At 40.9% G+C, this 26,071-nt stretch overlaps 1 protein-coding gene across 2 annotated transcripts in view; it reads right to left on the minus strand.

Annotated features, from left to right (window-relative positions):
- SIPA1L2 (signal induced proliferation associated 1 like 2) overlaps positions 1-26,071 on the minus strand; it is a gene marked incomplete at both ends in the record, with an annotated part of 106,938 nt that overhangs the window by 8,308 nt on the left and 72,559 nt on the right. For both annotated transcript variants that reach the window (XM_084254175.1, XM_084254174.1), the window contains 4 exons: positions 7,490-7,621; positions 16,368-16,587; positions 18,845-18,998; positions 23,612-23,836. In XM_084254175.1, coding sequence (XP_084110301.1) covers positions 7,490-7,621; positions 16,368-16,587; positions 18,845-18,998; positions 23,612-23,836 — 731 coding nt within the window. The remainder of the gene's footprint in view (positions 1-7,489; positions 7,622-16,367; positions 16,588-18,844; positions 18,999-23,611; positions 23,837-26,071) is intronic.

Raw genomic sequence — 26,071 nt, forward strand, 5'->3', positions numbered from 1 at the left:
ATGTCACATTTTTTTATGCTTGTGTACACATGCACAGTCAAATATCAGTAACTAAAATTACTTTATCAATTTTAAACTGAAGCTTTAGAACTGAAAAAGTTTCTCAAAAAAAAAATCTATGATTATGCGCTGTTTAAGAAATTAAGGACATATGGAACAAAATAAATTAAAAGTCTTGAACTTTCATCTTTTTTAGAAAATACACATATATCATTCCCATGGTAATGAGCTGATAAGTGAGTTGTGAACTCGGCACATGTCTTGGATATGGATATTCACTCATGAGCACACACACCACACACCTAAGGGAAGATGACAATTGTCACTGACAACAGAAATAAGCTGACTTCCAGCACGAAGGAGAGGCCTTCTGTGATGTGGGGGTCCACATATGCTGTGTAGGACATTGATATCCAGAGGACCCATCACCAGCTCGTGATTTCACCTGTTAAGCCTGTCTTCTTTTAAGACCACATCATCCATTCAGCAAAAGCCAAAGAACACACCGCATGCCTACTTCTCATACTGTGCTAAATAAATGAAAACTACTTTGAACCTTGGAGATCTCTCTTCCCTATCCTACTTTCTCTCTATTGTAACTATAGCCAGTTTTCCTAGTTGGATTTGCTAACCTCTCCATGCTTGCTTGAGAGGGACAGAACTGATTCTGTATATTTATTTGGTACATCCAAAGCTACATTATTGTACAGTAAATGTCATTCCCATCTCATGTCATAATAAAGGTTATGATAAGCACTGCAAGGATGATGAAACAATAGTCTTATTGCAGTATGCGCAGCCTAGATTTGATTTAGGAGGTCTGATGTGTGAAGGGTCACATTTTGCCCTCACCGAACAAAAGCAACACACACATCAAAACAGTGTGGGCCTTTCTCAGGAGGCAGGGCTCTCAGGAAAAGGACACACAGCACTCGGCTGACTTTCTCGCTCTCTGACCTATGAAAGGGTTCTCAATTTCTTCACATGTAATTTTCTGGTGGAGTTGGGTTATCCATTCATTTATTAAATTTTAATAATGCTGTATAGTAATTCTCTATAAGAAGCTCTTTTACTTCTTTGAATAATTTCCTGTAAGTAAGTTCTCTAGGATTAGGTCTCTGCTCAAAGAAGTGGGTACAGTTTTGGCCCTAGCTACTTATTGTTGTATTATTGCTCCAACAAAATGATGGATCATTTTACAATCTTTTTAATGAGACCAGTTGTAAGTATTCATAGCTTCCCAGAGCTGTTGCATCATTTTTCATGTTTTAAAGGTATGAGCTGGTAGCTCATCATCGCTGTATTTACATGTGTGGTTGGACATATGTTCACATGTAAATACATGTGTCCAACTTTATGTGTGGCTCTTCATGGACTGTGCTTTCACATGGCTTCATCATGTATTGATGAGGGATTTGATGGTTTTGCAGGTTAGGTTCTTTCATGCACTGAGACATGCTGGCTTTATTCATCACATTTGTTATGAATTTTTCCCTAAATTCCCATATTTCCCTTTTTATTGTAATGTTCTCTTTCATGTTCATAAAAGATATAAATACTTAAATACTCGTCTCTGGCCATAATACATTTTGCATGTTCTCTCATTACTCCACAATTAAAGCATTACCTTGCTTCCAAAAGGTAATTTTTCTTTATTTACTTCTTCTCGAATCAACTTTTCTAATTCCTAAATCCAAATTAGAGTACATAAACTTCACTACCATTTAACTCTTCAGTATATTCAGATTTTAGTCTAAGCTCTTTATTTTTCTTCAAAAGGACTCATTTCTATTTTTGAATAATTACTATGCTGTTTCAATTATTAGTACTGACTTATAATAGACTTTTATTGAACATTGTTCATCTATTTTCCAAATGGATGCAATTAAGTTCTTAATATCCTTGAGATATTTAAACTGAAATTGTACTAAGTCTATGAATTAATTCAGGCAGGACTGCCATTTTTACTATAAGCTTTCTATTCACTCCTATCCTTACATACATAAGGACTTTTCAGTTACTGAAGTATGTGTTGATTTCTCTCATTATAATTCTAGTGATGGCTTAATTCCCAAGGAATTCATAATTTGATCTTGCTGATGTACCTAAGTCCTCATTACTATTACATTGGAAGACTGTATGCAAGATGACTGCCAACCATTCCTCCCCTCGCTGTGAGCAAATGCCACCTCTCAGGTTAACAGGTGGGGGTCTCTCTCCCACCCCTAGAATGTGGGCTGACCTAGTGATCTGTTCTCACTAACAGAATGTGGTAGATATAATGTCCTGGGTCTTTCAAGATAAGGCCTTGGGAAATCATCATTCCTTAAGCCACACATAAAGAAGTACATCACCCTGCTGGAAACAGAGGTCCAATCAGATGCTGTAGCAGCATCCAGCTGATACCACAGGGAGCAGAAGATTCTTAGGGGAGCCTCATCAACCCAAGAATCACAAGACATAATAAACCACTGTCTGTCTTCAGCCATAAAATTTGGATTGGTTTGTTATACTGAATTGATAACTGAAAAAATTGACAATGCTTTGAAATGATGCTTATAAAATATGAAATACATTTTAAAGTAACTTACCTACTTACTCATCAATTTTATAATTTCCAATAATTTATTTTTGATCTTTCATATTTTCTAGATATAGAAGCATATATATAAATAATTAATTCCTTTCCCCCTTACATTGCCTATTTGAATGTTAAGGCTTCCAGGGTAAAATTAAAGGGCATAGTACCAAAAGATAACCTTTGTTTGGTTTCGGGATTTAAGGGATATTCTTGTCTTTTTTTGATTCATTAAGCACTACATAACTATTTAGAATAAAGTAGACATTCTTTGTTAGGCTTTGATGGTATCTCTCAAGTCTTAATTTTCTTTAGGAAAAGGTCTTAATTCTGTTAGAAATACCCTTTTGGGTAGGTTGATATAACTTTTAATTACTTCATCTACCTTATTATAATCAAGATTTTCTTTTATTAATTCAGCTAAACTCTTGCCCATAACAATAGAAAACATTTAAATTTACTACTGGGTTTTCACCTAAGCTTTCTTCAACAATATTAGCAATCAAGATTATCTTATGATTTATTTTTTGGGTGTATTATCAGGAAAGAATCCCATTATGCAATAAAGTTACTGCATTTCAAGAAGAAATATTATCCAAGGATATCATTATTCTGTACAACTCTGAAAACAATGACTTGTAAACTTACTAGTTTCAGGTGATATTTGGGATTTGAGGATGTTTTTGAATAACTTTCAATTTCTCCATACTTTGGCCTTCAATTATTTCTTAGGATTCCTCTCTTCATTTCTTGTATGAAGTATACAATTAGCCTATTTATTTCGATTCTTCCTATACAGTTGCCTGATATTAAGTTTTTTTTTTTTAATTTATCTCACGTACTGGTTAATACTACTGTTCTTTTTCATTCCTTTGTTCAGCTACATTTTTCATTTTTTTAATCTAACTATATCAGTGTATCAATATTCAAAGAAAATGAGTTACTGATTTTATTAATAAAGCAAATTGATTAGATTTTTTTTGGTCTTCTTTCACATCTTTTGTAGAATCTTCTTGAAGTCCAGTTAAATTAGTAACTTTTCATATTTTTCCCCTATTTAGAGAAATATATCTCAAACAATACATTTTTATTTAAGATATAGTCTCTGGCTGAAGTCCAAAGATTTTTATTTTATTTTTTTAATTTTCTAGAGGCATGTCTTATTTATTTATTTATTTATTTGTTTGTTTGTTTGTTTGGTTTATACACGCACTGGGTACAGTCAGAAGCGCGGGAGGGTGAGAGAATTCACCAGAGCCAGAGCGGGGAGCAGAGCAGGCAGAAGGACCGAAGTACACTGCTGAGGGGAGCAGCGGGCGGCAGGAGAGGTCTGCACGCCATGTGGGACCCTCCTCTGGTGGCCGGGGAGCAGCCGGGGATTGAACCGGTGCTGCAGAGGCCGCGGGCAGCTTCGCAACCCAGCGCTCAACCGCTGCGCCACCGGGGCCCTGAAGTCCAAAGATTTTAATAGATATCTTTTTCATCACTACTCACTAAAAAAGAAAACATGCTCTCATTCCTTAATTCTTCTTAGCACAGTTATTATTAGAGCAGAAAATTTAGAATTTTCCAGATGATTAGAGTTTTCTTGTGTGTTTTGCTCCTATTTTTCTTATTTAATTCTATTTTCATTCCCATGTGGTCAGAAATGTGGTATGGAAATGCTCCTCCTCGAGGAAACACAATGAATGCCTGAGCAAGGACGCCTAGAACACACACCATAGTCACATGGACAAATCATGTTCTGTGTGCCAGCAGGGTTTAAAATTATTTAAACTACTATGACTGGGCAGATTAATTCGGTGTCTCTGCTCTATTGTTGAATAGGCTAGTAAAAGCTAAATTTCTTAAACTTGTGTCCAGTGTTAAGCTAGCTCTTATAAAAAGGTGAAAAACATCACATGCCAAAGTGTGGAGCTCAAGTAAGGTGATTGCTAGGGAAGAGCATGTCTGCTGGCGACAGATGACACTGTTGGATTTATAGGGATCAGGTTGTCTTGATCTAATATGCAGGTATCATCCACTTTGGTAAAGCCTGTTATCAGATGTGCAGACTACTAATGTCAAATTATGGGCACCAACATTATTCCAGGGGAATCTGAGTTCAATAAGGCATTTTAAGCTGCTTTTATTAGTCTGGAACAAATAGGCACAGGGGGATTCTTAGACTATCTTTTCTTTTTGACATTTATTCTAGCTCAGAAATGGCCATGAGAGCTGGTACAAAATAAGCAAGTCACAAGCAGGGTGACTGGGTTATTTAGGTTAAGACACTTCTCTTTAAAGGGCTTAGGTAATTGATCACACCAGTCACCATTGTGACAACTCATGTCACAGTGGAACTGACACTGACACAAGAGACCTAATTAGCCAAAGGTCTGACGTGGCAAAGTCACAACTGATTTCTCCTTAGCTATGTCTCAAGGTGGTGTGTCGTCCTACTGAGTAGCACAAAAATAGCTAATATTTTTAAACATGACATCAATTCTGTTTCCTATACATTTTGTTGGAAACTTCAGAAAGGCCAGATAACCAAAGTCCTCATCCCTGACAAGAAAAAAAAAAAAAAATCCCACAGTCTTTCTTTTTAATGTAGCTACTAAGCACCTGAGGCCACGGCTAATAGGAATTTCAGTGATAAGTTCTGCTTCCCTTTGTCTGAGGATGCCAGGTCCCAATGATAACCCTAATTTCAGTTCAGAGATCCTCCCTAATGAACAGTACTGCAGAGTTAGAGGTTCTTAGGTGGAGAAGCCTTGGCAAATTATCTGGCAAAGGTCTTAACTTTATAGTCAGGAAGCCCGAAGCCTAATGTAATTAAGCACACACCTCAGAGGATTACTTTTCGCCCATCAGTGTTGGCACAAAGTGTGTACATCATAATAGTTCAATGATTTGTCCAAAGGCCAACAGTTCCATAGAAGCACAGCTCCCTGGATTGATAATTCAGTGCCTGCGGTGAGCACCATTCTGCTTTTTTTCACTTCCCACCCTCAACCCAGCCTCCTAAATAGGTCCATTTCCCTATAGTAACTTGATTCTGAAGGAGTAGAAGGGAACCAAGCAAATACACAAAGAGTGGATATAAAGTGATAAATATTGTTTTAAATTTGAAAACAAAGCACAAAATGCAAAGAACCTTAGAGGTCAAAAATTATGCTGAATTGGCTACTTTGAGGCTGCAGAGTGCCTATGTAGTTAATAGCTACTTTCTCCTTTGTACTAGTTCTTTTCATTCGATTGCCTTGCTATTTGCTTGATAAGTAAAGATAAGATACATAAAACAAGCAGTCTGTTCCTAACAAACTCATCACCTAATAAGAAGAGACAGACTTGTGAATATAGCAGAATTCAGTGTGGTAAATGCTAAGCAAATATTTATACAGTGGGGGGACACAGAGGGCAGACTAGATGTTCTCATGGTCTCCCAGGGGCAGTAAGATCTACTCAAAGGAAGAGAACAGAGTATGTCAAGGCTGTGCCAGAGAAAATACTCTTATCTGCTGCCTGGGTTGCTTTGGACCGAGGCTGGTTGCTGTCCTTTGAGGCGAGCTAGCCGGGATTGGGACCATGGAAATACATAGGCTATGGGCCTGGGGTTTTTATGCAATATAACCAACTTCTGGTAATGTCAGAGAATGAAGGTTGCATTGCAAAGCAAACAGGAGCACTGTGAAGTTTCTACAAGGAACAAGTGCTTTGTGAAACAGAACCTAAAAGAGGATCACTCCTATTAAGGAGCAGTAAGAGGCCATTCATTTTGCAGAAATATCCTTCTTATAGTGTCCCTCTACTTCTCTAGTAAGGTTAAATGACCTTGGTGCTGAATTAACTTGAGAGTTGCTTTCAACTCAACCCCCTCTAGTCGAGGATCAGGTCTAGGGACCAAGACCACTCGATTGGAGTGAACTGTTAGCCTCTCGAGCAGGTGAAGCTTGCTGGAGCAAGGGGCAATTAAAGTTGCAAACCTCCACCTTTGCAGCACCTGCCACCCATGAGAAAAGAATCTAATTTCCTGTTCTGAGCTTGGACATCACAGATGATGGGGCCAAGCTTCCAGAGACCGAGGTGAGTGAAAGGGGGTGGACTGCTTGGGCGCTGTGGGGGGTGATCTGCAAAAGGACCCTGCCCCCTTTGTCACTTCATCTACCAGAAACCCCAAGGTCAGAAAGAATGCAGCAGCAAATGGCAAGAAGTCAACCTGGAGTCCCTGCTTGTCCCTATACCCACACGTAAAGGTCCTCAGTTTGCCAGAAAAGTGAGCATCTTCCTTGCTTGTGTCTATATGCATAGGCTGGGAAAAAATGTGTTTCCTAAGGAATAGCTTCCACCTTCAAACACTAAAAACAGGAAAAGTGGTGGGAGGCAGCACGGTGGTGAAGAGGTCCTGAGAGATGAGTTAGTCCAGTTACCCTCAGACGCATGTGGTTGGAGGAATTAGCTGAGGCCCAGAAGGTAGAGAGACTAGTCGAATGTAGCAGAGGCTGCATTTACACCACTCTGGAGACTCTTAGGCCCATGCTCGTCCTGCCAAACCAGTAGTGGCTTCCACCTTTGAAGGGCCTTTTCTTCTATCTCACTTTATTATGCCGGAGGACAGGTTCAATTTGTGTTCTACATACAAACCTCCATACTTCAGGTGAGAAAACCAAGGCCAAAGAGGAAAGGTGACTTGTCCTAGGTCACAGCTGGTCCCGAACTTGAAATCAGGTTTGGGACCCTCTGCCCAGTGCTCACTGCACTAAATGGCCTAGTCTCCTCTAAAGAGACAGCCTGAGCTACAGCTCCAGCCTTCCCCTGCTCGTTTTTACCATCAAATTGCAAAAGCTTCCCAAAGTTTACCCCAGACATCTGAGACATGGACATGTTGCCTAAGTTGCTGCCCCAGGCCCTGAGGCTTCCAATCTTTACCTTCAAAAGCTCGAGCTGCGTCTACGAGGTGGGACCAATCTAACCCCGTCCCTGGGTCCGGGAGGGGCATCAGGCCAGGATCTGTGCTCTTGGACTTATCCGATAAGGACCCATCGGAGAACCAGAACTCATCTAAACAGAAACAAAATGAGGGTGAGTCAGATCACAGCACGGGGTACCGGCATGGCCCCTCAAAGGGGCCCAGGGACCTCCTCCAAAAAGATCTGCCTCCGACAAAAAAGGAGCCGTCACACTGCAGTGACCCCAGACACACAGCAGGAAAAATGGAGGCATGTCAAAGCGCCCCGACCTACAGACTCACCTGGAGGTCAGCCAGCAAGCAAAGCCTGGGTGGAAGAGAGAGGAGAACCGATTCCCAGAGTAGATGGTATTGTAATTACACAGAAATTTTCTTCGGGGTAGGCTTCTCATGGGCAATGAGCCTGATTAACTGCAGGGTAAATGCCCATTTTCTTCAGGGGTGACCCTCTCCCCCCACCTCTTTCAAGAGTGTGGCAAGCTTCTACTGTAAAAATGGTCTGCACCATCTATCTCCATTCTGCTGGCTTAAAAAGCTTCCTGTGGAACACAGTTTACCTCAGGTGAACACCACATATCTAAGACGCGGTGGATGCCAGTTTCTGGTGAAAAGGAAGAATCACTTGGTTTTCATTATTCGCAGACGAGAGGGAACAGTATGATACATGCTAAGTGTAAAAATGGTGGTTGGACTGCTTTTCTGACTCTGTAAGATGGTTGATCACTGGCTAAACCCAAAATCTCAACCATCCCTCACTGACTGGTACTTTCCTGTACTGGTGGGCCTTTACATTTCTCTTTAATGTCCTTTAAGTGTTTAGGTCACTCATAAAACTAGTCGTTAAGAACCCATTATGCATTTGAGGACGCATTTTCAAAAGGTTTCCACTGGACTTTCTCTAACGTGCCTTTTCTGAACCTGCCCGAGACATTGCACGCAGCTGCCTGGGAACACATCTGACTAATTAGACCAATCAAAATAATGACCACCTGGCCGTCTGAGCCTGCAATTAAGTGGGGGACGTAATTAACCAAATGCACCTGTAATTTCTGTTCCCATCTCCTGGGTACCTGTGAAAGGCTGGCATCTGGACCAGGGCGGGCACGCGAGTAATGTGGCCTGGGAGAACACAGTCTCTCCCTTTCCATGCTGTCCACACGCTGCTGCTAGTCGACCACTGACAGCTAAAGCCACCAGACCCCTCTGCTTTTAATGCTACCAGTTCGGATGTGGTAATAATCCACCAACTTATTCCCAACCTCCGTTTTGGCAGGAACCGAGTAACTGAGTTGTCCACGGCATTTCTCCACTTGCCTTTGAAATAACCATCCTGCTCTGTGTGTGATGTACTCTGTCCTCACCAAGGTGTAAGCAGGGTCAGTGGGAGTGACAGAGTTAGTGTGGAGATGGAGAAAGAACAGTTAGTGTGCAGAGTCTCCTGCATACAGAACAGAGGCAGGGCTGACCTCTCCTAGGTTCCTGTCTTGAACCAAAAGTTTCAGGATGAACCCCAGGCAGAGACTAAGAAGCACAGAGACCATCAATCACTTGTCAGTCACTTTCTTTGTCTCTGAAACACATTGTTTGTATTGCTTAAAGCAGGTTTTCTGCACTAACTATAAAGAAGTGATGTGACTAAGTGGCAATTGCTTTGGCACTCATTTTCAGGGGGTGGGGTTCTGCAGGAAATAGGGGTAGCATGTCTTAGCTCTGAGAAGGGTGCTGAGGGCAGCTGGGTTAGAACTGGGTGCTCACAGGGACACTCCTCTCACCCCCTGCCTGCCCTTGTTGGACAGGAGACACCAAGGAATGGAGAATTATTCTGGTAAGTGAACATTTCTACAGAAAGCGTGCTCTGTTATTCATGTTTACCAAGAAATGTCAACTTGAGGATTTTCTTTGTCTTTATAAAGAAATAATCCTTTACCGAAGCTTCTGGCATATTCAAACCTAAAAATCAGACCTAATGCATCTTGTGTGTGCTCTCTACTTTCCCCCAGTGCTGACAGCAACCCATCATTACTGAAAAGGATGAGAAAAAATAATAGAGAGGACAGATGGACAAAATGCAGCGGAATGGCGGTCACAGGACCAGTCTACTTGGTGGATCAGGCTGATTAGAAAGATGTAATGCTAGGTTATGCCCCCAAATCATATTTTTGTCCCTTCAGCAGCTGTGTGTTCAAAAGTCACCTTCTCTAAATACCTACTAGAGTAATGACAAGGAGACTTGACTTGGGTTAAAAATTAGTGCTTTGAGGGCCTCCCCAGTGGCGCAGCGGTCAAGCACTGGGCTGCAAAACTGCCCGCAGCCTCTGCAGTGCCGGTTCAATCCCCGACTGCCAGAGAGGGTCCCACATGGTGCACAGACCTCTCCTGCCGCCCGCTGCTCCCCTCAGCAGTGTACTTCGGTTCTTCTGCCTGTTCTGCTCCCCGCTCTGGCTCTGGTGAATTCTCTCCCCCTCCCACGCTTCTGACCGTACCCAGTGCTTGTATAAATAAATAAACAAATCTTTTTTAAAAAAATTAGTGCTTTGACTATTTCTGAGCACCTGAAGTTCATTTGTAATTGATATGTGCTCATCTGTCATTGAGCATTGAGTCGAGGCACAGGTTTGAATCTTGGTGGCCAGGAAGCAGTTGCCCAGAGTGAATGGGTCAGTGAGTGTGTGGGTCCAGCCATCCACAAAGCAGAGCAGGTCACAGCTTACTGTCCTGTGCACAACTCAGCAGAGACCACAAGTGAAGTGGCACTGATGATTCTGGGATCTAGGAAGGCCTCGGGGTGTTAGTTTTACAACAAAAGACAAGCCAAGAGCGTCCCTCTAATCTTTATGGAAAAATCAGGAGCAAGGGCCTCCCTGGTGGCACAAGGAATTAAGACATAACCTATGAAGCTATCTGCAGCCACTGCAGCATGAATTTGATCCCCGGCCAGGGAGCTACCCACATGGCACAGCAGACCTCACCTGTCCTTGCCTGCTGCTCCCCTCAGAAGTGTATTTCAGTAGATCTGCCTGTTCTGCTCCCCACTCTGTCTCTGGTGAATCCTCTCACCCCCTACCCCTCTGGCCTGTACCCCAGTTCTTGTATGCATAAAATAAATATTAAAAAAAAGAAAGAAAAGGAGCAAAAGAAAGGAATTCAGTTTGAGATATTTCTTCTTTATAATAAACTATTACCCCATCTTCCCCAATTGTGAATGGGACTTTTGTCTGTTTATTTGATACAACAGAATTGGCAGAGATGATTAATAGATTAGAAGACATTTCCTTTCTCTATAGTTTATCTGAAGCACTATACACTCCATCATCTATGATGTATTTATTAAAGGACTATTGTATGCCAAGTGATGGGGCCCACAGCGGACATGACAGACAAGACCCACGCTCTCACCAAGCCTACGGGACTACTGACAGGGAGAGACGATAAATGAAGAAAAATGTATAAGCACTGATGAGTCTTCAAAGAAAATAACCCAGGGTGGTGTGATGGAGGAATCTGATGGCTTGGGGAGGTCTGTGTGAGGAGGTGACATGCAGATGATGTACCTTCTCAGACAGGAAAGAGGAGAAGGAACTGCTGGGCAAAAAGCACAGTTCTGGTAGAAAGCTTGCAGAAAGCACAGATTTCAATCTAAATCCATCATCTTTCAGTAAACAGGAAATCCTAATGTCACAATCACCTTAAAGTAAGAACTGCCTAAATTCCTCTCTGAGTCATCAAGATGAATACACATTTTTTTTCCACTGCCTATAAAATCATATACTTAGAAAAAAAAATTACCATTTTTTTTTTGTCTGAGATGCTAAACCACTACTGATCCTTTATAATATTTTTAACTGACATTAACTATCACTACTACCAGGACGTAGATGATGTTAACTAAGCATCTACTATGTTCCAGGTACCACCACAAACTGTATAAGCACCAAGAGAAAGAATAACTAATAAGCTTTAAGTTCTTCCCTTAACAAGCTCAGTCAACAAACAACTGAATTTTCCTGGTGCTGGCCTGAGGGTGAGGGAAGGGGTTAGCCTTCCCCCATGTTTAGTGCACACCAAGGAAATGTTTCCAGAGTTTTACAGACGAGGAAGCAGAGGCATCACTTAGATCATAAAACCTAGTGCTATCTCAAGAGCCCAAACTGCTTCTTTTTGCCCTTTCAGAAAAGGAAGTGACTGGATTCTGAAAGATGGCTAATTCTAGGTCCTGCCGCCTGTGTCTCTGCCCTTCAGCCTAAGATACTGATCCTGTGGTTTGCTGTTCATTTACCCCAAACCTGAAATCGCAGTGACCATTTAATTTTATCATTTGTTCAGTGTTATAAATGTGGAGGAGCCTTGCTGACAGCATTTCCTGGTGGTCAGATATCGGAGGTTTCATCATTACTCTTTAAAAACCGATGGATGTTTATTACAAGGGAGAATGAGAACATTTGAAAAAAGAGAAAGACGTGCCATCCTGAATCATTCAAAACCCTGCCTCTGACAGCCCACGGATGCCTTCTGCAAAGCCAACTGTAGCAAAGATTACTCTGCTGGTTACAGCTCTAACCACCTACGCCATGCACCACTGAGTTGACATGGGGAGTCTGTGGCATCTTGTGGGATTACTAAATTCTAAGGAAAGTACTGATTTATTTATTCCCAAAACTCCACCCCCCCTTTTTGAAATTGCCAAGCATCTTTTGCAAGGTACCTAGGTCAAAACTGTAGGATTTGGGAACACACATAAGCTGAAACTCTTCTTTCTTAACAGGAAGATTCCCACTATTCCTTGGAGAGTTTTGATTCTCATTCCATTAAATATCAGGAATTCTCTTTAGACTTGTGAGCCTACCATTGCTTGGACTGCACTGAATCCAAGTAGGTACCCAACTGGTTCAAGGAGAAGGCTAACATGAGCACTTCCTATCACTGGTTATCTGTCTTGTCAACAGTGAAATAAACAGCCATTCCCTATTTTTGTTCCTATCTGTGCCATTACAGAAATGTTATTCTAGAACCCACCAATAAAGAATGCAATGGGCCTATGTGCAATGCAGATATATTTCAGAATTATTTTCAATTGCTGGATCAGGTCATATTTTTATACCTCCAACTTGAAGACATAATGATACAGCACATTTCAGTGACTTCACAGGAAATATCTATGAATCATGACATGAATCACATTCAAGATGTGCTGGTTACGTATCTGTCTCACAAGGTTGGATTATGATCTTGATCTCAAGAGAAGAGAGATTCTGAGGCTGGTTCAAAGTTTTTCAGAGCTAAAAATATCTGTACAAAAAACCCGTAGCTGTCACCATCACAACAGAAAAGGCAGAGAGATGAGCTTTTCCAATACTGTGAAGAGATGGATTTGAGGGACCCTTGTTTTGTGTTATCCTTACTCCAAAACAGAAATGAGAGCCAAATGAGTCTCTAACCAGTGAAAAGATTCTCAGATCAGTTGTTTTCTAGGAATGCTTGAGTTTTAAAGCTAAAGAGAAGAAACTGTGTGTCTTCTGAGTGTATTTCCTCATTCTACCTAACTAAGCATTCAGGACCAGAAGGTTCAAGGGAACTAACCTCCACTCTGAGTTTTCATGTGACATTTAGTCTCTGAGAAACAACTGGGCAACCTCAAATATTCTTCTTTTCTCACTCACGGACATCTGCTAGGCATTAGCTCTCGTATTTCAACTTTCTAGTTGTTTCTCAGTTTCAGACTAGAGTGACATCTTCTTATAGAGGCTATGCTGAAAGAGTAGACACCACACAAAGTGAGGGGTGATGAAAATCTGTCTTAGGTAGGTACAAAAGTAAAGAGCACACTGGTAAATGTGGGTGTCAGAGGGTCCAGGAAGTAGTGTCTTCCAAAGACAGCTAGATCCTTGATGCTGAACCTCTCTGTGGGTGGGCTGGTGGGAATTAGAAGTACTGGGAGGAAGACATATCAATATAAATTATTTCCAAATCTTTCATTTACATTTTGTCATTTTACCCATCAAACTTAGAGTTCTGAGTAGTTTGTAAAATGCAGAAATTAATGGAGTAACATTGCCAAGGAAGGTGGTTTCATTAGAGAATGGAAAAGAGCAGGCATCACTCACTCTTTTTCCTGGAGAACTGAACATTGAAGACAACTGAGAATTCTAGGGAATAAAGAGTGTTTCCCACCTGTTTCATCACTGAATATACTGAAAAAAGGATATAGGCCTCAGAGTAAGAGAATGAATGAATGAATGTTACAACCAGACAATGGAATATTATTCAGTATTGAAAAGGAATGAGCTATCAAGTCATGAAAAGAACATGGGAGAACCTTAAACGAATATGACTACGTGAAAAAAGTCAGTATAAAAAGGCTACATATAATTCCAACGTCATGATTCCATATTGTACATGACATTCTGGAAGGGACAAAACTATGGGAACAGTAGAAAGATCAGTGGTTACTAAGGGTTAGGGGAGAGAGGAATGAACAAGCAGAACACAGATGAATTTTAGGGAAGTGAAAATATTCCGTATAATACTGAAATGATGGCTACTTATCATATACATTTGTCCAGACCTGTAGAACATGTAACACCAAGAGTGAACCCCAACATAAACTAAGGGTTTTGACAATGTTTGTTCATGGATTCTAAGAAATGTTCCTGTCCAGTGAGGAACATTAATAGTGGAGGGGGTTGTACACTGGTTGGGTAAGAGACAGGTGGCAAATCTGAACCTTCTGCTGAATGTTGCCATGAACCTAAAACTGCTCAAAAAATAGCGTTTGTTAAAAAAAGTGAGGCTACTTTTATTTTTCTTTTTGGCTTATTTCACTGAGCATGATCCCTTCTAGCTCCATCCATGTTGCTCAAATAGCATGAGTTTATCTTTTTTGATTGTTGAGTATTATTCCATTGTATATATGCACCACATTTTCTTGATCCTGTCATCTATTTTTGGGCATTTGGGTTGTTTCCATAGCTTAGCTATTGTAAATAGTGCTGCTATAAACATAAATACTGGATGGTCACACTCATAGCAGGAATTTAGAAAACCTAAATAAGGGACCAGGAAAAAACCTAATTATAATAAAGTAAAAATAAAAATCAACAAGCAACTATAAACCAGAGACATACTACAGGGCAGAGAGGAGGGAGCAGGATCAAAACAAGGGGGATGGGAATTGTATGGGGACTATAACCAAGATGAAAATGCATACATTGTGCAAAAATGAAAAATGATGTAAAAAATGTATAAAATAAAAAATAAAAAAGTGAGGCTAAGGAAAAAGGATGCACATGGAAGCACATGAAGGGAAGAATGTAAGAAGTATGTTAACACATAGGAATAGATTTCAAAATCACATTTCAAACATTTTAAATGAAAGAAATATCATTTGCTATTAAAATCATTTGACAATAAAATTGTTTTATTGGTTTTACACAAGCTTTTAGGGGACTATTAAAGTTACCTACTTTTAAAAGAGAAAAACATTTGGGGAAAATAATAGGGTACTAGAATTTATCTGACCTGTCAAATGGTTATGAAGAAGGAATCTAAAGGTTTCCTCAATTTAGGCAAATGCCCTTTGTAACAGGCAGGGTATTAAGTTACTTAAAGAAAAAGATTAAGAATTTTATGAGACAAGGTTCATTTTCAATTATGTTAAACATCAGAAACATTATTAGAACTTTATTTCATTTAGCTGGGGATGTCTATGTGTATTATGAAGTTCAAATTGGTTCTAAAGATAATGCTTTTGATGATGAAATTAAAAAAAAAATCCTGACAATGAACGTATTTCTGATTAAATCTTCACTCTTCCTGTACAATAGAAATTGACTATGAATAAAAGAAACAAAGCTAACCACTGCAAAGTAAGAAAGATATCACCCTTAACACTAACACAGAAATAAGGAATTGACACTATGGAAAAACAGATTTTAGCTGTGAAGAAAAATAATCTAGACATTGTCCAGTTAAACTGTGGCCAGTAAATTGGAGTGAACTGGGCACAGGGTGAATGGCAAGCACAAGAACACACTGCCTGCTAGCAGGAGAGGCAGGCCTCCCGGAAGGTCTCCTGACGCCTGCCCACCCCATGCCTAACATCAGGAATTAAGGGTCAAGAATAAATAGACATAGAAGACTAGAAATTTCCTCCTTGCTCACCATCCACAAGAATACATCCCGGTGCCACAGCTTTCTCTTCATAAAACGAGGTTTTAGACATTTTATCTTTATGCATAGAAATAGGTGAGAGGTGGTATAGAGGTCACTAGTTTACTTGATAAATGTTTAACTGGGTTTTTCTGTTTTTTTGCAAATTGGTAATACTGCTTACTTTTAAAAATGTTCACTCTGGAGCTTTTATGTTTAAAAATTATTTTTTAAAAAGAACATCCACTCACAAATGATATATATCTTTTTAAAAAGTGGAGACAGGGCCTCCCCAGTGATGCAGCGGGTTGAGTGCTGTGCTGTGAAGCTGTCCACAGCCACTGCAACGCCGGTTCAACCCCCGCTGGCTGGCAAGAATCCCACATGGTGTGGCAGTCCTCTCCTTCGCCTACTGCTCCTCTCAGCAGTGTATTTCTGTTGTCTGCCTGTTCTGCTCCCTGCTCTGTCTCTGGTGAATCTCCTCATCCTCCCGCACCTCTGGCCTGTACCCCAGCTCTTGTATAAAAATAAAAATAAATCTTAAAAAAAAAGGAAAAAAAAGAAAAAAGAAACAAGCCCCCACCCCAAATCCCAGTAGCAGACAACTGAGGAGGTTCCAAGGCAGTGCCTGTCAATGCACCCACACCTTCCGAACCGGTGTGACCTCGTCTGTGCCTGCACCCATGCACTTACTTCTTAGGCTCCCCATGCTGGGTGCAGGGTGGGTCCGCGGGGGCAGCGTGCTGTGGTAGGGCGGGGTGGTGCTGAACAGAATGTCGTTGGGCAGCGCTTGGTCAAGGATGGAACTTCGGGAACTGCCAAAGGATGAGCCCCTCCGATTGCTGCATATGCTCTCATCGGAGAGAGTACGGTACAGCGACCTCCGTGGGGACAGATTCCCATAGAATGAAAACTAGGAGGTAAACATGGAACATGTTGGAGAGGAAAGAAACAGACAGTAGAGAGCTAAAAGCATGGAATTTCTTTGACTAAATCTGGTGACTTTGCAGCCCACTGGGTCTCCCTAGCCTGGCATCAAGGGTTACTTAGGAATGCTCAACCAGGTCTGTGGGCCTTGCAGGCAAATACCCAGGGCTTCGCGCAGTTATTGGATTTGAATGTTTTCCTCCTTTGACATTCTGTGAAATATTATCATGAATTAGACATGCACTGCTTTATTAATTTTGAAATGTTAAATGAACCTCCATAACCTTGTGACAGTGAGACTCCTGAAAATATATAAGGTTGCCATTTCAGGTGACACTTAATCAAAGCCACACATAGAGCTGGCTTGATTTTAATTTGAAATGACTACAATTTAATATTAGGCAATTTCTGTACTAATCAACTGCATGTGAGGTAAAATCTAATCTAAATAATAATAAAAGTAATTTCAAATATTGCGGCTTTCCAGGACATACAAATAGGCTCAAGAAAATGGTTATCAGTTCAGTAAAATCTTACTGTCTACTTAAAAATATCACTCACAAAAGTCTATTACAATTGTTGAAAACTGAGTTGTAATCAATCATAACCAGACTTAAAGGAAACATTACAAATGATTATGTATTAAATCTCAGGGGGAGGAAAATTCTTAGTCAAGAAGCAAATACTCAAGAAAGTCAAATACTCAAGAAAAATTAAGCCAAATCTTAATTTCCAACTATTTCTGCACACTGAACCACATTCCTTTGATATAAACAATAGTAAAATCCAGAATGTTCACATCAAACAAATATAGAAATGGCTATTTACATTTGTGAATGCAGTAAGAGGCTAAAAATATTTCTATTGTATGTGTTCCTTCCATTCTGTCAAGTCTATCCAACTGATGAATGGAAACTGGGATATGTGCAAACTACAAAGTCAAATTTACACTAAGAAAAGAAGGTGATTTGTCTTAGGAGGGGAAAAACACATGTCAAAGAGAAGTTCACTCCTATTTAAAGAAAAGCTGTTTGCACTTTTTATACAATAGCCTGCATCCACACTTATACAGTACCATATACATGATTTGATACAAGTTAAAAAAAAAAAACCCACACAACTCATTATGACTGAGTTCTTCTGGGATTCCCTTTTCACACACGACCAGCCGGTTCTTCAGAACATGATTATAGGCACATTAGATTAAAGCAGCTTTGAGGTAGTATCTAATTAGAGCATTATTCTAGGAACACAATTAGGTTAATTGCAGTATTGTTTTATTATAGGGAAGACAGAAGCACCAAGATTTGCTGTTTACCCAGATCACAGTCAATATGGCAATGCCTAATTTGTTTTTTTCTTTTCTTTTGGACAAAGGGAGCAAGGGTTTACACAGGAGAGCTCTGGTTTCCAATCCTCACTGCCACCAACGTGAACATATAACAAAGTGGTTTAAGAGACTGCAATAACACTGAAACTGAAAAAGAAAGAACTATAAGGAGAACTAAAAAGAAAGAACTATAATCTAAACTATATAACTATAACTAAACTAAACTATATAACTATAACTAAAAAGAAAGAACTATAATCCTGGGAGCAAAGGCGTGTCACTAAGCATAGGTTGGCTAATAGTGGCGTTCTTTGTGACGGCTGCAGAGTCTCACACTGCACAGTGGGTGCCATCCTATCTGTGACCCCCCCCCTTACCCCCCAGGAATTATAATATCCAACTCTCCTTCATTTCTGGAATAGGGTTACATCTAAGAAGGACAGCAAGGAGCAGAGTTAGAGTTCTGGAGCAAAAAACAGGTGGTATGAATTTTAATAGCTACCGTTTCTAAACTCCTATTATGTCCCAAACTGTGTTAAGACCCTGTCCATGTTATTTCTTATCTTTGCTATAATTCTGAAGGACACTTATTATTGTCTCCTTTTTTTTTTATTAGAAGAGAACACTAGGCCAAAAGATTAAGTCACTTACAGGAAGTCATGCAGCCGATGGCCCAGGAGTAGGGTTTGAGGCCAGGCCCTCCTCACATCAGCTCTGTCCACATGCTAGAAAGCAGCCCTTCTCTCCTCTCCTGGGCTCATGGGACAGACACTGAACACGGCCAGCCACGCACACAGTGGTGCGTGGGATCACAAGAGAAAATGCATGTGGGGGTCCTCTGGGAACCCCTGAGTCTCTTCAGAATTTTCTTTAGTGTTTCTGGTAACTTCAAAGCCCCACAAAAGTTACTAACCTTCCTTCTTCCTTCCTCCACTAAGGGGCTGTCAGGAAGCATCAATTTCAGGAAGTCTTCTTTTGACAGAACATGTTGGGTTTCTGAAACAGCATCTCCCACCACTGTCTGATGCTGCGCAGCCGTGGACATGAGATCCATCTCACTATACAGCCTGTTGGCACAAACCAGAAGGGAAATTAAAAGGAGAGGTCAGCCTATTTGCAAAGTGCCTGCAGTGTTAAAAATTAAAACCCTAAAACCATTTTCAACAACCATATACACACACCGTTCTTAATTATTTAGCCGGTTCACTTTGCGGCACTTGCTCCAGACCCCCGTGACAGTTTACATTTGTGGGACGAACTCAACTACAAAGTTAGATTTATGAATAATTCAGAAATAAATAAGCTCCCCAAAGCCCTGGATGCAAAAAATATAGCCAATTTTTAAAGCAAGGCTGTGCCTTCTCTTTCCTAATCTGTGTCAGAAAACAGTTTCAATAATTCATCAGAGATTATCATATGTCCTTTGAAATACCCCTTGTGATCCTCAGAATCACAGGGAGCCTTTCTCTTGTGTCTGGACAAGGGGACCACGTCACACCCAGGCAACACAGAGGGAGCCACCCAGGGGAACCACAAGTGTAAGAATAATCAATGCAGGCCTGTGCCAAGCATGTTTTATTATCAGCAATTTTGCGAGGTTGTTTAGATAAACAAAGCAGCTGTCTCCCTTAATTATAGGTATATAAAAATGTATTTATGGACAACAAAAGACTGTCTAGCTGAATTACTGTTTTCAGCACTTTTCCAGGGAAAAATCTGGGAAGTCGTTTTTAAAAGGTTTCTTCTGCAATCTGAGCAATCGAACATTCCTGAAGATGATGGGTGACTGCGCTGTCCCTGGAGGGAGTAGTGTCCCCTACCCCCATCACCTGCTACACAGCACTCTGGACCCAGCCCAGGGCAGAGGGCAACCGCAGGTGACCTGGGTGTTATGGTCGTATGTCACTGTGATGAGTTATTTTGCAAGAAAGGCTATCTTTGTCTCAGTGACAGCTCACAGGGAGATTATCAGAATAAGATAATCACAGAGACATACACAAAATTAAGCATGATTTATCTGGAGATCACTCTGGCTTTTGCTGTGTTCAAAAGGTACGTCAGGTTCCCTGCACTTTTTAGTTCTTGAAGCACCACAAATGCTGACAAGGTGAACAGACAGTGGCTGGAAAAGCAGTTTTGGAAAAAAAAAATTTTAAAGATTTATTTATTTTTGCAAGAACTGGGGTCAGAGGCACAGGGGGGTGAGAGGCACAGGAGGGTGAGAGAATCCACCAGAGACCGAGCGGGGAGCAGAACAGGCGGATGGACTGAAAACACTGCTGAGGGGAGCAGCGGGCAAGACAGGAGAGGTCTGCGCACCATGTGGCTTTCTCCCTGGCTGGCTGGGAATCGAACCCACACTACAGAGGCTGCGGACAGCTTCACAGCACAGCACTCAACCTGCTGCACCATGGGGGAGGCCCCGTTTTGGAAAACTTTTAAAATGAGACTAAAGATGTGGCTGGTGTGTAGGACAGATGGTGGGCTTCTGGGATATAAAAACTACTTTGGGAAAACATGCAGGTTTTAAGGAGAGTGTACCTAAAAGGTTTTTTTTTTTTTTTTTTGGACTCATTTCCCTTCCCATCTCCTGCTGTAAGACTCAGATTTATGGTTTGCCTGCAATTTTTGGCTTTTGCTTGATCCTTTGTTCAATTTCCTTATATTCCCCCTATAAGTGAGACCAACCAATATTTTTATTTTTGCTTTTGACTTATTTCACTAAGCATAGTCCTTCTAGCTCCATCCATGTTGCTGCAAACGACATGAATTTATCTTTTTTGACTGCTGAGTAGTATTCCATAGTGTTTATATACCACATCTTCTTGATCCAGTTGCCTGTTTTGGGCATTTGCATTGTTTCCACAATCTTAGCTATTGTAAATAGTGCTGCAATAAACATATAAATAGGGGTGCACTTCTTCCTTTGAATTAATGTTTTTGAGTCCTTTAGGTGTATCTCCAGGAGTGGAATTGCTGGATCATATGGTAGGCCCATTTTTAAGGATTCCCCCATGTGACTTTCCATAGTGGCTGGACCTTTCTGCATTCCCAACAGCGGTATGTTCCCATTCCACATCCTTGCCAGCATTTGTTGTTGCCAACTTTTGACTTTGAGATTTGGGATGGGTAGGTACTCAGAGCCTCAGCCCTATGTGCTTTGAAAAATATGTAGGGGACAAAACCCCCAGGTCCCATCAAGCGTGAACTGGAAAAAAAGACAGTACCTATAATATTAAATTGTGATCTTCTACTTTCCCTTTATGACTGAATACGACTGAATAAAAATTTCTGGCCTTTTCTGCTAAATTAGTAATTTTATTAAAATTGCCAATGGACATGTCAGGAAGTATGCTGAGGATATACTCTGTACCAGTCAAGAGGATTACAATGGGTGATCCTCTGCCTGAGCACCAGAGCTCCCAGGTCAGGGTGTGTGTGTGTGTGTGTGTGTGTGTGTGTGTGTGTGTGTGAGAGAGAGAGAGAGAGAGAGAGAGAGGGAGAGAATGTGTGTGTGTAGGGGCAGGAAAAACAAGTGGGGCTTCACACTGTAGAAAATTCTGGGCTAGAGGGTGCAGAGAAAGGTCCAGCTATAAATGATGCTGGCCATGGACACTTACAAAAGGAATTTAGGCCGAAGGAATTGCATGAATGAGCACAGAGGTCTGAGACAAAACTACTCATCTGGGGCAGTAAGGACAGAGCTACCAGGAAGTGCAGGAGTTAAGGCTTGGAAGTAGGTATAGGAAAAATCAGAAATATGCTATGCTAAGCTGTTACCCTGAAGATACTAGTTTAGAAAGATTATAAATAGAAAAGCAAATAACCTCTAAATATTAGAAGAAAGAAACCCATCTGGGGTACCATTTGATATGTGGGTGGAGGAGGGGTGGAGTGTGGGCAGGGGGTGCAGCACAGCTGTACAGGCTGAGACTGAGATGATGGCTGAGGCCACAGATCTAGAGCAAAGTGTGAGGAGGGAGCGGTCTTTAAGATGTAGGGATGACAATGTGATGTCAGGAGGAGTCTCCAACAGAACTTGAGTCCCTGACTTGGCAACCAGTTAGATAAGAAAATCACTTTAAATAGAGACTACAGAAAAAGATTGCAGGACAAATTAGGCAATATGCAAGTAAATACTAGCATTGTTCTCTTATCACTGATGTAATATATGAAATAGCACATCTATGAGCCGCTTCTGTGATACTGTAATTAGTCATTCCTACACTTTTTCTCCTAGCACAGACAAGGAACTCCTGAAAATGGGGCTTGGGACTTAATTAGCTCGCTATCTCTAATGCCCCATATAATTTTTTACATGGGTAAACACAACATATTATTGACCACTCCTGATGGATGTGTCTAGCAACTTACTATTTTGGGAACAGTAAACCAAAGGATTTCCTGAATAATGCAAACCACAGCACACACTCAAGGGTTACTTACTCAAGGAATGAGCAGCTCTCATTAGCTGCATTTTAAAACATGAGGTTGTATTATTAACAACAATAACTTAAATCAATGAAGGTTCTACAATATGATTTTAAAGAAGTCACTGGTAATTTCAGAGTTCTATGAGGCTTCTGGAGGGCACAACTTATTTTATATTTTGTGTGCAATGAAACACGAATATTCTCTAATTCTCAATGGTAAAACACACTATCTTCAGCTGGTGTTTCTCAAGCACATCTTCCAGTGATTCAGTAAAATACTGTCTTGACAAAACTTCCCATGTAGCTGGTGCATTCCTGGGCAATGGCTGTCACGGATTCACTACTTCCTGTGAAAGAGGGTTTTCTTGTTTTGGAAGCACTTGACTTAGCTGGGTGAGGCCTGCTGCACCTGGTGGGGTGAACACCACATACCAGGAACAGACCTGGGAGGCTGGGGTTCGAATCTCAGCACCAGCCTCAGGTTATAAGGGAGAAGGAGGGCTCTGCTGCCTCTCACTGAGAGTCAGTGTCAGCAAACCAGTGTGTTAAAACATTCCCCACTCCTGCACCCCCCAACCCTTGATGGAGCTATCAATACATCAACAATTGGCAAAAGACAATGACTTCATAATGTAATGCACATGGATCCTTTTTAAGGTTGATCTTTTAAAAAAAGTCAACCAACAGCTAACTGGCCTGACTAGCCTTGCTTTCTTGAAATGTGATTTCTTTACTTGTCTCTTCAGAGAGCTATCAAAAAGCCTTCATACATATTATAAAACGGGTTATCAGTATTTTTTCTTTTCTCTTTTTCAAATAGAGATAGAACATCCCCCACTACCTTCCTCCACAAAACCTAACAGCTCAAGGGGAAATCAAAGTCATGTTAAAATTATGTCTTTTATGTCACTTAACACAGCAACTTTCAGAAACACACACACACACACACACACAGACTCTTTGGGAATTGAAACTGTCCTTGAACCTACTTATTTACAGTCTCTATACTCACACCATCAATAGCACATAATCATGGCTTTTCTCTTGCAGCCAGCTTTTTTGAATATAAGAACAATGAACAGAGATTTCTTCAAATTTTATATGCACAAACCAAGGAAAGAGACTTACACAAAGATGCTTTACATTATTCTCTTTTTGAAAATATATTGCTGCTGGCAGAAAAATACATTTGCTTAGTGAACCCCCAAGTGTGTCATGTTTCCTGGAGAAGTCAGGCAGCACCTTACCCCTGGCACTCCGTCACTTCAGGCTCCTCGGGCGGTGGGCTGCCTTCTGATTTCTTCCAGCCGATGACATATTTGTTCACTGCCCCTTGTCTGTGGTAGGGCTTGGACACAGACCCAGGGACCTGATGACTGCTGCTGTGTGACACGATGTAGACTTTGGAAGAATCCAGAGAGCCACTATTTTTGGAACAGTGAGCCGAAGGGCTTCCTGAATGGTGTGAACCACTGAGGAGGAAAAACAGGCAAAAGTGACAATATAAACTGATTTTTAGCAGTGCTGGCACACTGCCAAATTCAGAGCCATAAGGCTTTACTCCTGTCCTTCCCTGTGAGCAAACGAGGCAGGGTAAGGCAGCGAGAGCTGACTTTGGGCCCTGCACCTTGCCCCACAGGCTAAAGATCTACTGCCAGGAAGATGTAAAGAGCAGCGGGTATCTAATAGAAAAATGGAAGCATACTTACAGCGATGTGTCGAAAGAGAAAAATCAAATGGTAAGTAAACGTAAGAGAAGGTGCTGAAGCTCAGCCGCAACCAAAGCTGCCAATGCAAACCATAACAGAATATCCCAACATAATACACTGACAAAAATGGGAACGTTTGATAAGAAATGCCCCATGTTAGCCAGAGCCTGGAATGATGGAGAACCCACCCACCCATTGTTGCTAGGAATGAAAAGTGTGTAAAACAGTTGTGAAAGCAGTGTGGACATGACTTGTACAGGTGTGTGCCTGCATAGGGTATGATCCAGCAATCCCCTCCGAAGGGCACAGACTAGATAAAGCCCTGCACAGGTGCACTTGGAACAGGTAACAGTGTCGACAGGAACCGATCTACCTGCTCCTTAGTGGCCACCTGAACCCTCAGTAGCAGCATGGAGGGTCGATACATAGCACAAAGGAATAAAGAAAGTACTCTAAGAATGGATGGCTGAGGCCAAGGACAATAGTGTGGGTGAAGGGCAAAGACATAATGTTAAAAAAAGAAGTAGGTCAAGAAGAATATAATGAGCATGAATCCATTTTTAAATATGGTTTATCATCAGGTGAAAATGCACAATATGTAGCTAAGAAATGTGTCAATAGTAAAACTATAAAGACAAGTGAGGGGATAATGATCATGAAAGCTAGATGAGTGGTTCCCTTACAGAGACAAGGGGGGGCAGCGAAGTATGGGACACAGAGAGATCTTGTCACATCTGGGGGTTTGTACCACTGCATGCTCAATTATCATGTGATCAGCAAGTTGATATTTAAAAGATGGAAACCCTAAAAACAACAATTTTAAAAGTTACTGGTTAAGCTCTATGCCTACCCTAGAAATATGAAAGCCTAGAGGTCTTTCTAAATTCAGCATGATAAATTGTTGTTTCTCTTTTTTAAAAAAAGATTTATTTATTTATTTTTGCATAGAAAAACTGGGTTGTAGGCCAGAGGTGTGGGGGGTAAGAGGATTCGTCAGACAGAGCAGGGGAGCAGTGGGCAAGACAGGAGAGGTCTGCTGACCCGGGGGATCCAAACTCAGGCCCTACTGGTGATAGCTATGAGAATTAATCCTTACTTCACCAGGGAGGCACTGAATAATATTCTTAAAAATGAGATCAGGAACAATGATGTAAAAAATATATAAATAAATTATTTTTAAAAATTTAAAAAATGAGATCAGGATTTACTTTATGGACTGGACAAGCCTGAGGAACAGTTCTAATGTCAGAATTTGGAGAAGCAGGAGAGCTTCATTTTTAGGTGCCTGACACTCAAGCACAGTTGCAGGGATCTGGTGCCAGAGCATTTAAGTCCCAGTGCCAGGTCTTGGCAATCCTGGGTGAGTTTCTGAACCTCAGTTTTCTCATCAGTGAGTGGATAGATAACAGGATCTACCTCAGAGGATTACTTTGAAGATGATATGAGTTAATATTAGTGAACCACTAGAACAGCAAAGGCACAGGGTAAAAGTTCTATAAACACAGCCAATTATTTTAAAGTGATATAGGAAAGAATTATCCACAAATACCACAGGTATTTGCCATTCAGTTTACCACAGGGTTCCCAGGTGGCACTTTCCTAAGTGTGATGAAATCTAATTATTTTTTTTTGTTGTTCTTTTTTTAATTAATATTTTATTTTATATAATTCTTACATCATTTTTCATTTTTGCACAATGTATGCATTTTTATTTTGGTTATATTCCCCATACAATTGCACCCCCACCCTTATTTTGACCCTAGTCCTTCCTCTCCCCCACCCATGTGTCTCTGGTTTATAATTGCTTGTTGATTTTGATTTTTACTTTGTATTAATTAGTCTTTTTCCTGGTCCCTTATTTAGGTTTTCTAAATTCCTGGTATGAGTGAGACCATCCAGTATTTTTCTTTTTCTTTCTGTCTTATTTCGCTGACATGATCCCTTCTAGCTCCTTCCATGTTGCTGCAAACTGCATGTGCTTATCTTTTTTGATTGCTG

Source organism: Talpa europaea (genome assembly GCF_964194135.1).
Source record: "Talpa europaea genome assembly, chromosome: 14".
NCBI lineage: Eukaryota > Metazoa > Chordata > Mammalia > Eulipotyphla > Talpidae > Talpa > Talpa europaea.